The 12,015-nt window shown below is 38.2% G+C and overlaps 1 protein-coding gene and 1 long non-coding RNA gene across 6 annotated transcripts in view; one reads left to right on the top strand and one right to left on the bottom strand.

Annotated features, from left to right (window-relative positions):
* The window catches only part of Cdh20 (cadherin 20), a 245,525-nt gene that overhangs the window by 45,527 nt on the left and 187,983 nt on the right, over window positions 1-12,015 (bottom strand). For all 3 annotated transcript variants that reach the window (XM_031379558.1, XM_031379573.1, XM_031379563.1), the window contains one exon: window positions 6,226-6,479. In XM_031379558.1, the coding sequence (XP_031235418.1) occupies window positions 6,226-6,479 (254 nt within the window). The remainder of the gene's footprint in view (window positions 1-6,225; window positions 6,480-12,015) is intronic.
* On the top strand, window positions 4,004-7,283 carry LOC116097073. Of its 3 annotated transcripts, none has more exons than XR_004121216.1 (3): window positions 4,004-5,339; window positions 6,087-6,148; window positions 7,208-7,283. It is a non-coding gene; the product is annotated as an uncharacterized LOC116097073 (long non-coding RNA). The 3 variants fall into 3 exon arrangements; XR_004121215.1 differs by having other exon boundaries at window positions 6,054-6,148; XR_004121211.1 differs by lacking the exon at window positions 4,004-5,339 and adding an exon at window positions 5,596-5,976.

Here is a 12,015-nt window from a genome sequence, read left to right as displayed (position 1 = left end):
CTTCTTCTTCTTCTTCTTCTTCTTCTTCTTCTTCTTCTTCTTCTTCAGTATTATCAATGATAGAGGATATCTAAGTACTGTAGTTTTCATACCCAAATAACTAAATCTATAGTATTTGGGGCCTTACTAGTGAATAATGACCAATACTTATATCTAAGCCCAGCAGGAGCTTTTCAGAAAGGAGATTAAGGAAATCTTAATAATCCTTTTAAAAATATTAAATGGATTTTATAGTATTTTAACTTTAGAGGCTATGTTGATTTGGTAGGCTGCTTAGTGTGCATTTTGTTTTTAATAATCCATATCATTAATTATTTATAAAAAACATATGAATTAGCTATGTAACATAATATACAAATTATATTAAGATAAAGTTTTATTTTAAATTTTATTTATAATTCTTTGTGTCTGTTAATCTATGTGAATGTACGAACACATTTTTGTGTAGGTATGCAAAACTGTGCTCATATAGTGACACAACAAGTGTTTAAAATCCATTGGGAACTGGAGTTAGCAGGCATTTGCAGCCTGCTTGTATGTGATGGAGCCTGAATTCTGTTGTTGTTTTTTGTTTTGTTTTTTTTTTTTGAGACAAGGTTTCTCTGTATAGCCTTGACTGTCCTGGAACTCACTCTGTAGACCAAGCTAGTCTCAAACTCAGAAATCCGCCTGCCTCTGACTCCCAAGTGCTGGGATTAAAGGCTTGCATCACCACTGCCTGAATTCTGATGCTCATGATCAGCTAAGCCTCTTAACCATTGAGCTCCAGCCCCTTAAATTAACTTTTATATGAAAAGTGGATATCATGGATAATTTTGAGAACTATAATAGGGAAAAGTTATTCCAAATAGCTTAGTAAATAAAAGGCACACAGTTGACTTTTCAATCCTTTCCCTTTTGAGATCTCATAGACTCTAGGACTCTTGATGCTCTTTGTGGACCTAGAGGCTATTTTCTATATTGCATTGGGATGGCACAGAGTCAAGATCCCTATATCCACCAGTGTGAACTCTATTATTTGTTAACAACAATTCAGAGGGGCAGTTGTGCATGTGACTCCCTGTCTTCATACCTCCAAGTTTGGAACCTTGTTTTTACCAGTTTCTCCCCAAGAATGCAGAGTCGTGCCCCCGAACAGCAGTTTGACCCTCACCTCCATCTCTGTGCTTTAGTTCTCATCTTGTCTAAGCTCTTTGGAACAGCCAGGGGCTCCTTACAACTGCCCCATGCTGACAGAAGTCTTCAAAGGGCCTATCTCAAGTGACATTTTTTGTTAGCAAGACGGATTCCTTCATCTTGCCTGTCTTACAGTGCTGTAGTCATGAGTGAATTTTGAGCCATGAGTACTACTTCCATGCCCCTGCCACTGGCCACCATTGAGATGTCTTCAGATAATGGCTGTAGTACTGAATCCCAGACATACCCTGTGAGGCTGTGTGTGTGTGTGTGTGTGTGTGTGTGTGTGTGTGTGTGTGTGCTCGTGCGCTCATCTGATTGCATTTAGCCTCTTTGACTTATTTGTTACTTATCATTGTGACTCCTAATCAGATCTTGTTTCCAGTGATTATCACATAGAGTTATACAGTCAAAATTTGGGAGATGATATGGAAATATACTGTCCAGTTCATATTCTATTTTAGAGCTTAGATGTTTCATTTATATTTGTGTTTGTTTTATTTGTGTCTGGTATGAGGCTTTATCCTCTACTAGTCCCACATTACCTTCTTTGACATTACAACTACTATATCATAAAACCATAAATATATGGTTAACAAGTTATGATCACAAAGCATATAATCATATTTTTTGAAAATATAAATTTATGATACATCTGTTTCACTTTTGTTTTCATTATTATGGGGGACATTATGGTTTCACTTATGTTGCCTTATGAAAAGAGCTTAAGATTGAAATGTAAGGTTTTTATAATCCAGAAATATTTGTTGTTTTTGTAAAAATTAAAGAACTAAAATTACTTTTAGCCATTTTGATGCTTGAACATGTAATGTGTTTACTAGTTAGTCAGAGGGAGCAGATTTTCCCCTGGTGTAGTTATCCCCTGGAGAAAACCATTCTTGTTAAACCCTAAAAGCACATTTTTATTAAATACAAAACAGTAGCAGATGAGAGAAGCAGCCAGGTAACAGAAAAGGCTTTTGATAAATGGGGGTGTGTTTAAAGTGTTTTATCTGTACTAAAGCTCCAGATTCATTTTACTGTGTGGCTTTCAACAATTAATGTGACAGATGGCCTCAAACAGCCTTGGAATTCTAATCGTTTGTTAATCTGGCTTCAGAGGCTTGGCAGTGGCTGTGGAAGGTCGAGGTGTCAGCCTGTTGACCAGCTGTTTACACTTTGTTTCTAAAGTGAGTCCGATATAGCCAAGATTGTAGGAGTGATTCTCCAGTCTTGAGGGGGAAGCACCTTGGGTGAAATCTTCAATATCAAAATCTAACTTGGCTGTGTGTAGTATAGAGGTCTCTCTGGCCATTCTGTCAGTCATCAAAGCTATTGACCTAAGGAGGAGTTTCTATGTCTGTTTTCTTCTATAATATAAAGAAACATGTTGAATGATAAATTTGATATGTGATACTTTCCCACTTTGATTGTTTATTTTATTTAGCTTTTGAGATCAGGGGCTTACTGTATATAACTATACAGGGCACCATCTATAGTTGTATAGCACTGGCTGGCCTGGAACTCATTATGTAGATCACATTTGATGTTCTGTTTCTCTGCCTTCTAAGTGCTGTGATTACAGGTAGGCATGTGCTGTCTCAAACTTGGTCTTTTCCATTCGTTTTAGTTGTAAAAATGCCAAAATCTAATAAAACTTGAAAGAATGTATAATGAATATATTTACAACTAAGTGATTTCAAATTACAAAAATCAGTAGTCTTTGTAAATACAAATGATAAACTCTCTGATGAAGGAAGCAGGGAGAAGTTCATTCACCATCACTTAAAAATACCCAGGGCTAAAACTAACTTAGGAGAAGTTAAAGATCTTCACAATGAAAACTTTGAAATAGTGAAGAAGATGGAACAAGATACTAAAATATGAAAAAGCATTCCATGTTGAGATCAATAGAATTAGTATTGTAAGAATGGCCACACTACAGAGACCTAAGATTCAGTGTAATCCCCATCAAAATTCCAATTACATTCTTCACAGAGCTAGAAAAACCAATTTTCGAATTCATATGGAAGCAAAATGTTTATGCCCATAGACTGCTGCTGCTGTCAGCTGCTATAGCAACTGTAGAAGCTCATAACAGATCAAAATGATGAGACTAAGTGATCATTGACTATTCAACTGCAAGAAAGCATCTGCATGTACCCTCTAATGCTCAAGGAACATTGTGGAGGAGGGGAAGGAAGAATTTAAGAGCTGGAAGAAGTGATAGAGCATTGAGAAATGTCATCTTCTAAGCATGACATGGCTACTGTAAGCTTGAGTGACAGCAGCTATGATTACCTGCTGAAGATTAGACCCATCCAAATGTTGCCATGGAAGTGGGAGGGTTCCTGAGGCCTCTCAGCATTTTCTACAAATTTGTATGAAGTTAATGATTGCAGGAGGAGGGAGAAACATTTTCTTTAGAGGTGTAACCACTAGAAAGATGCCCATATTACTGTAAATAACCCTATACCCGTGTTCCTGTAGACAACCTCATAAAACTCACTGGGTACTCCTAACCCAGAGAAAATCTCTAACACCAACCAACTAACCAACCTTCCAACTGACCAACCAACTAACTAACTAACTGACCAACTAACCAACCAACCAATCAACCAACTAACCAACCTTCCAACTGACCGACCAACCAACTAACCAACCAACCAACTGACCCACCAACCAACCAACTAACCAACCAACCAACCGACCAACTGACCAACTGACCAACTAACCAACCTTCTAACTGACCAACCAACCAACCAACCAACCAACCAACCTTCCAACTGACCAACCGACCAAAAAAAAATAAAATAGCCAAGGACATGAAAGCAGCATGGGGACTAATTGGGAAGAGGATCAGTGAGAATGGGAGGGGGAAAAGGAGGGTAGTAGGAAGTGTGAGATGATAAATATTGTATCCATCTACGAAAATGTCAGATTGAAGCCCATTGTTATGTAAGTATGCATGACATATAAGAGCAAAGAAGACTCCTAAATATCCATAGCAATACAAAGCACTGTTGGAGGTTCCATAATTCCTGATGTCAAATCACACTAGAGCCGTAGTAATAGAATAATCATATTCCTGGCACAAAAGCAGACATGTAACCAATACAGTAGAAAATAGAACTCAGAAATAAATTCATACAGCTGTAGCCACCTGATTTTTTTTTTTTTTACAAACGTCAAAAATCATATATTGGGAAAGAAGTAAACTCTTCAGTAAATGATGCTGAGAACAGTAAATATCAGGACACCAAATGGTAAAACTAGAGCCCTTTACAAAGATCAGCTGCAAATGGCTCACAGACCTTAGCAGGTCCTGACAGAGCCTAAAACCTCGAAACTGCCAGTGGAAAATCCAGGCAATGTATTTCAAGATACAGATATGGGAAGGAATCCAACTACACAGGGCAGATCTGAGAACTGGCAAGTATGAGTATGTGAAGTCAAGCAGCTTCTGCAAGACAAAGCATCTTCATGGCAAATAGGCCCCTATGCAAGGGAAGAAGTCTGTTCCAGCCATTCATCTGCTAGGAGATCAATGTATTCACACAGAGCTACAAAACTTCAACATGAGTGCTCCTTACAAATCATCCAGTTTGAGAAATGGGCTAATAAAATGAACTGACAGTTCTCAAAAGAAGTAAGAGTAGGCAATAAGCATTTGAAAATGTGTTCAAAACTCTTACCCATCAGGGAGAACAAATTATAACTACTTGCATTTCATCTCTAGAAAACAAACAAAAAATGCTGCTGAGGATGTGGGGAGAGGAGACTCGTAGACATTGCTGGTGGGAGTGTAACCTGCTGCAACTACTGTGTTAGTATGCGGTTTCCTCCAAAACTGAAAATACAACTACCATGGGACCCAGCTGTATCTCCTCTGGGTGTTTACCCAAAAGACTCCAAGTCAACATGCAACAGAGATACCTGCACATGTTTTTTGCTGCTCCATTCATAGTAGCTAAGCCATGGGACCAGCCCTGTACATCTGTTCACCCATGAGTACATAAAGAATATATGGCTAACATACACAGTGGAGTTTATTCATCCATGACAAAACAAAAATGAAATCATAACATTTTCAGGAATGTAGATGGAGTAGGAGTTCCTGGTATGCAAAATAAACTGGACAGACCAAACTTATGTTTATTCAGGTAAGTAGAATCTAGATTTAAATGTATGTGTGTGTGTGTGTGTGCATGTTTCTCTCTCTCTCTGTATGTGTGTGTGAGTGCGTGTTTGCATGTGTGTTTGTGTGTATGTACAATGTGAGAGAGTATGATATGAAAATAGAAAGGGGACCAAAAAAAAAAAAAAGAATATATCTTAAAGGAGGGGAAATGGGATAGTGGAATCACTCTGATATGAAAGCAAGGAAGACTATTTGTGGGGGAAGAAGTGAACCAGAACAGTGGAGTAAAGTGTAGTAGGGAAGAAGATGAAGAAAAATAAAGTATCAACACAAAAATGCTACAAAACCCATTACTTTTTGTGCTAACTTAAAAGACTAATAAAGTTTCAAAAGAGGAGTGATTTTGAAGAGTTTGATATTTGTGTGACTCCTGTTGCTTTGTATTGGTGGGTCTGCTCTTGGAGTGTTTGCATCACATCTCCAGAATACTCAGCAGTATCAAGGCCCATGTTGAGACGGAAAAACTTGGAGGCTGATATTAGCATTTTGTGGGTGAAGACCAGAGGTCCTGGCATTTGAGCATTCAATGCCCGGGATTCGACCTCCAAATGAACAAAGACTGATACAGTTCCAAATGGCAGTGGAGCTCTGACTGAGATGTAAGGGTGTCTGTATGTTTATATCTGAACTAAATTAGCTAAATGAAGTTAAGATATTATGACATCTAATTTTTCAGTTACATGATGTTATTGTGCTATTTGAACAACAGGAAGAACAAGAAAACTCAGAGAAGAGTTTCCAGAGATGGGATTTAAAGAGGAAGAACCAAAGGTGAGAATGCTAGATTGTTACATAGAAGGTGAGGGGATGTTAGGCTAGAAGGAGAAAGGGGAAATCTATGGGAAAACCTGATCGAGTTGTTGGTTACGTCTGGGTCCTTAGCAGAAATGATCTGTATGGTTGTTCCAATTGTCACATCCTCTGGCACCTCCACAAAATAAAAGCCAGGCTCAAACACAGGGGGCTCGTCCACATCCTCCACACTGATGTGCACTGTTGTTGTGTCCTGAAATGGGCCCAGGTTCAGAAAACGCATCTCTAGGTGAGGATTGGATCCTTCCACCTTCAGGGTGTAGCTTTTCTTGCTTTCAAAACTCAGGGGCTGAAAGGCAACAAGAAGAAAAATGGTCAGCCCGAAGCATACATGCCCTGAGTGAAAAGAACATCCAACACTGATCTGCTGATTAGTAGAGAACCCCCAAATTCACCAAAAAAGTGGAAAAGAGAAAAAAGTAAAAACAGGGCGACCTTTTGTCTTGTTCTGAAGTTCTGGGTGATAACATCAGATTGGTCATAGGTAAAAAAGAAGGATGGTGTCTGGAAGACTCAGTTTTAACACCTTTGACTTTACCCAGCATGGTCTGTAGAGAGAGTTCGGGGAACTTCATTGTCTTGACTGAATTGTAAGAAGGGAATTTGTTTCCCTAGAACCTTTCTGTCTTAAGCAGAAAAGATGGCTGGTGGCCTCGTGTTTTGGTTTTGGTCTTTAGTTTATATAGATTTTTAGTTTAAAATAAACTTCATTTTAAGATTCTGTTCAACAGAAAACTTCAAAGATTCAGAAAGCTCAGAAGACAGGACTAGGGTGGCAGAGATTCGTAGTGCCAGCTAAGATGCTGGTCCAAACTCACAAATTCTTTGTCCAGGACTCATGAATAAGAAATCGGTTTTGTCTACTATGATTCCATATTATAAAATATAAAATTGGGAGAGTGGAGAGATGATTCAATGGGTTAAGAGTGATTGCTGCTCTCTTAGAAGACCCATGTTCTGTTCACTGCAGCCATGTAAGTTTTTAGTATAAAACTTTTGTGTATTTTCTTTCTTCAGATTCGAGATCAAAAGCAAGGACTCGGTTGGATTTTTATTCCCCAGTGTGTAACAAGGCCAAACACCCAATATGTAGCAAAAAAAAAAAAAAAAAAAAAAAAAAGTACTATTTCATTAAATAGTACCACAAACTTCTATGTGTTAACATTTACGTGATGGCATATAAAGATTTGATGTTAGCTGTTTTGGGGATGTGTGGCATCTAAGCTCTTTGCATCTTATACTTCGGGAATACGGCTGCTTTCTAAGTGAAGCTACCTTACAATTTCTGTGTACTTAGCAGGTGCTGAGCTCCAGTTGTTAGCGCCCCTGCAAATCACATCTAGTCAACATCAGTACTGGGCTTGATATTGATATTACATGTACTAGAGTTTATTGCTATCTAAAACGGCCTCTCAAAGTTTCTATCTGCAGACGGGTAAACAGCATCGGGAGTGAATCTGATACAGGCGAAGTGAACATATCCAACTGTGCCTCTATGAGAGTTCTTCAAATAATTACAAACAAGTCATTGGAAAATGTAAACTTGGAAATTTTTAAGTGGTATATAAAGTAGTGATGAGAATTGTAAATCATGACCTATTAGAATAGAAAAGAATAGAATTTTTGTGTTTTGTGACCTGCCTCAGAGGAGAATTGACTGACTACAATTACTTATTTTCCACTGGAAGGTGGAAGCTAAGCTGAAGACTAGAAAATGGCACACTATCATGCTACTAAAGAACAAAGAACACTCTGAAAATTACATATTTCAAGCATTTAAGAGACTGAAAATCAATCATTTGATTACTTAAAAGCTAAAATGACACACAGGCCTGTGTAGCAATCACTGTGAATGTATGAAGACCCGATTCTTTCAAATCAACTTTATTTCTGTTTTTGAAAAGTATGTGCTTTCTAGACAAATAATAGATCTAAGAGAAATAAATCAAAAGCAAAACTTTTGTTTCAATTTTATATGACATTATTAATGACAAAGGAAGATGATGGGTCTGGGAGTTGTTCCAGACATATGGACTGAGCAGTCAGTAGCCTTTAAAATATTTATTATATGTGACTAGTTCATCTACCCAACATATTTGCCTTGTTCTTAATTATATTTTCTGGCAGCTCATATGTTCAGAAAAGGAATAAAAACAGTCTAAGAAAAATTGATGTATTTTTTATTGAGCGTGTATACAATTTGGATAGTGACATTAAGAGACAAGGTTCTGGCTTGCAATGTCAATTTTTTTCCAGATACGGGAGGCAAGAAAAGATACTTTTAGTTTACTCAAATTGTAGTATTAATAAATGTTTTTAAAAAATGAATGCTTGTGATGATATTTAACTTATATAATAATTTAAGTCACTATTGTTTTATTATTTAGAACATTTTTTTTTCAAATGAAATTAACCAGTCAGCCTTCAGAAAAGCTCCATTTTATAATTGGTTAATTTTTTAGTGGACTACTTTTGCATTCAAGAAACTATTTATTCAAAGCATTGGGCATTGTCTGGTGATAGGTAGTGGTGTGTTATTGTTTAGCTGAAGATACTTTTAATTTTTTCCCATGTAATAAATTATTTTATCACCTATAAAGTTATTGTATTATTAACTTTTACAAATATTGAATTATAATGTTTTAATTATATAAATGTGTTTGAGGATTTATTAGTCAATCCTAGCATTTTGTACTGTTTCAACATCATTGTTTTCTGGCTCTGAGGATTTCTGGTTGGAGGAATTTGGCATAAATCGCTTTATTCGCTGTGCTGTATTTTTTGCTGCTGTGATCCTAACTTGCCTGGCTTTGGATTTGGTAGGAGGTTTCTGAGGCTCAGGCATTTGGACACTTATTGATTTGTGAATGGAAAGGGAAAAGGTGATAACAATTTAGCTACTACCCAGGGAGTAGTAGTAGCTGCTGAGGTCCTCCTATCAGCCATGCAACGAGCTGTCTGTGTAATGTTCCAGGCAGGAGGATGGCAGTTTGAGGGCAAGGGAACTTACTACCAGAGGTCATCTATGTGGCAGCTTGGATAAGATCTCTGAGTATAGCATAGCTGGGTGGGGCTAGGAGATCTTAGCACAGATGGCATGAGTGTGTCTGCTTGGGAAGTCTCTGGAGACGGGGGAGGATAGAGTTATCAGTGGCCCTTGACAAGCATGGCTCTTGACAAGTACATGACTGCTTGGGAAGGATCCCAGGGTAGGTACTGGGTTGGATTGAGGAGTCTTATCATGGCACCAGGTGTGAGCAGCTGCTTGAACAAGGTTCCCTACAGACCGCAGGGTGAGTTTGCTGCAAATATTTTATAAATATTTTCAATGTTTTATAAATTAAGGTTTTAAGTTAAATATTCATTTATAAGTTATTAGTTTCAATTTATTTGTGTGCATGTTTGCATATGTGTTTACATGTATATGTATGTAGACTCAAAGTTGACAATGTGTGTCTTTGTTCTCTTCTATATTTATTGATGTAAGATTTCTCACTGAACTTGGATTGCTAGGACCCTGTAAATTTTTTTTTTGTTGTTTTTGTTTGTTTGTTTTTTGTTTTTTTTTAATCCCATGATGGGATTGTTTTTTAATTTTTTTTATTAGATGTTTTCTTTATTTACATTTTAAATGATATCTCCTTTCCTGGTTTCCCCTCCAAAAAAAAAAAAAAAAAACCAAAAACAAAAAACAAAAAACAAAAACCCTGTTCCTTGTCCCCTTATCCCCTTACCTGGTTTCCTCTCTGAAAACCCCCTATCCCATTCCCCCCTCTCCCTGCTTCTATGAGGGTATTCCCCTCTACTACTGCTTCCCCGCCCTCAAATTCTCCTACACTGGGGCATCAAGCATTCACAGCCTCTCCTCCCAGTGATGACCAACTAGGCCATCCTCTGCTCAATATGCAGCTGGAGGCATGGGTCCCTCCATGTGTACTCTTTGGCTGGTCTCTGGGAGCTCTGGGGTGTCTGGTTGTTTGATATTGTTGTTTCTACTATGGGGTTACAAATCCCTTCAGCTCCTTTTGTCCCTTCTCTAACTCCTCCATTGGGGACCCTGTGCTCAGTCCGATGGTTGGCTGAGAGCATCCACTTCCGTATTTGTCAGGCTCTGGCAGAGCCTTTCAGGAGACAGCTATATCAGACTCCTATCAGCAACCACTTGTTGGCATCCACAATAGTGTCTGGGTTTGGTGATTATATATGGGATGGATCCCCAGTGGGGCAGTCTCTCGATGGCCTTTCCTTCAGTCTCTGTTCCACACTTTGTCTCTGTATTCCCTCACATAGGTATTTTGTTATACCTTTTAAGAAGGACTGAAGTATCCACACTTTAGTCTTTTTTATTCTTGAGCTTCTTATAGTCTGTCAATTGTATTTTGGGCATTCTGAGTTTTGGGGTTAATATCCACTTATCAGTGAGTGCATAGCATGTGTGTTCTTTTGTGACTGAGTTAGCTCACTCAGAATGAAATTTTCTAGTTCCATCCATTTGCCTAAGAATTTCATGAATTCATTAGGTTTTTTTGTTTTGTTTTGTTTTGTTTTGTTTTGTTTTTCAAGACAGGGTTTTTCTGTATAGCCCTGGCTATCCTGGAACTCACTCTGTAGACAGGCTGGCCTCTAACTCAGAAATCCACCTGCTTCTGCCTCCCAAGTGCTGGGATTAAATAGGTGAGTAGTACTCTATTGTATAAATGTACCACATTTTCTGTATCCATTCCTCTGTTGAGGGACATCTGGGTTCTTTCCAGCTTCTGGCTTTTTTAAATAAGACTGCTTTGAACACAGTGGAGCATGTGTCCTTATTACATATTGAAGCATCTTCTGGATATATGCCCAGGAGTGGTATAGCTGGGTCCTCAGGTAGTACTATGTTCAATTTTCTGATGAACTGCCAAACTGATTTCCAGAGTGGTTGTACTAGCTTGCAATCCCATCAGCAATGGAGGAGTGTTCCTCTTTTTCCACATCCTCACCAGCATCTGCTGTCACCTGAGTTTTGATCTTAGCCATTCTGACTGGTGTGAGGTGGAGTCTCTGGGTTGTTTTGATTTGCATTTCCCTGATGACTAAGGATGTTGAACATTCCTTTAGGTGCTTCTCAGTCATTTGATATTCCTCAGTTGAGAATTCTTTGTTTAGCTCTATACCCCATTTTTAATAAGGTTATTTGATTCTTTGGAGTCTAACTTCTTGAGTTCTTTGTATATATTGGATATGAGCCCTCTACTGGATGTAAGGTTGGTAAAAATCTTTTCCCAATCTGTTGGTTGCCTTTTTGTCCTATTGACAGTGTCCTTTGCCTTACAGAAGCTTTGCAGTTTTATGAAGTCCCATTTGTCAGTTCTTGACCTTAGAGTGTGAGCTATTTGAGTTCTATTTAAGAAAGTTTCCCCTGTGCACATGTGTTCAATGCTCTTCCCCACTTTCTCTTCTATTAGTTTCAGTATCTGGTTTTCTGTGGAGGTCCTTGATCCACTTGGACTTGAGCTTTGTACAAGGGGACAGGAATGGATCGATTTTCATTCTTCTACATGCTAACCACCAGTTGAACCAGCACTATTTGTTGGAAACACTGTCTTTTTTCCACTGGATGGTTTTAGCTCCTTTGTCAAAGATCAAGTGATCATAGGTGTGTGGGTTCATTTTTGGGTCTTCAGTTCTGTTCCATTGATCAACCTGCCTGTCTCTATACCAATAACATGCAATTTTTTGTTTGCTTGTTAGTTTGTTTTTATCACTATTGCTCTGTAATACAGCTTGAGGTTAGACAGCAGGTTACAATTGTTCACTTTTCAAGTGGGATCTGGAGAACTCTACTC

This window comes from Mastomys coucha, unplaced genomic scaffold (assembly GCF_008632895.1).
Source record: "Mastomys coucha isolate ucsf_1 unplaced genomic scaffold, UCSF_Mcou_1 pScaffold1, whole genome shotgun sequence".
Classification (NCBI taxonomy): Eukaryota; Metazoa; Chordata; class Mammalia; order Rodentia; family Muridae; genus Mastomys; species Mastomys coucha.
This window is presented reverse-complemented; position numbering and strand designations above follow the sequence as displayed.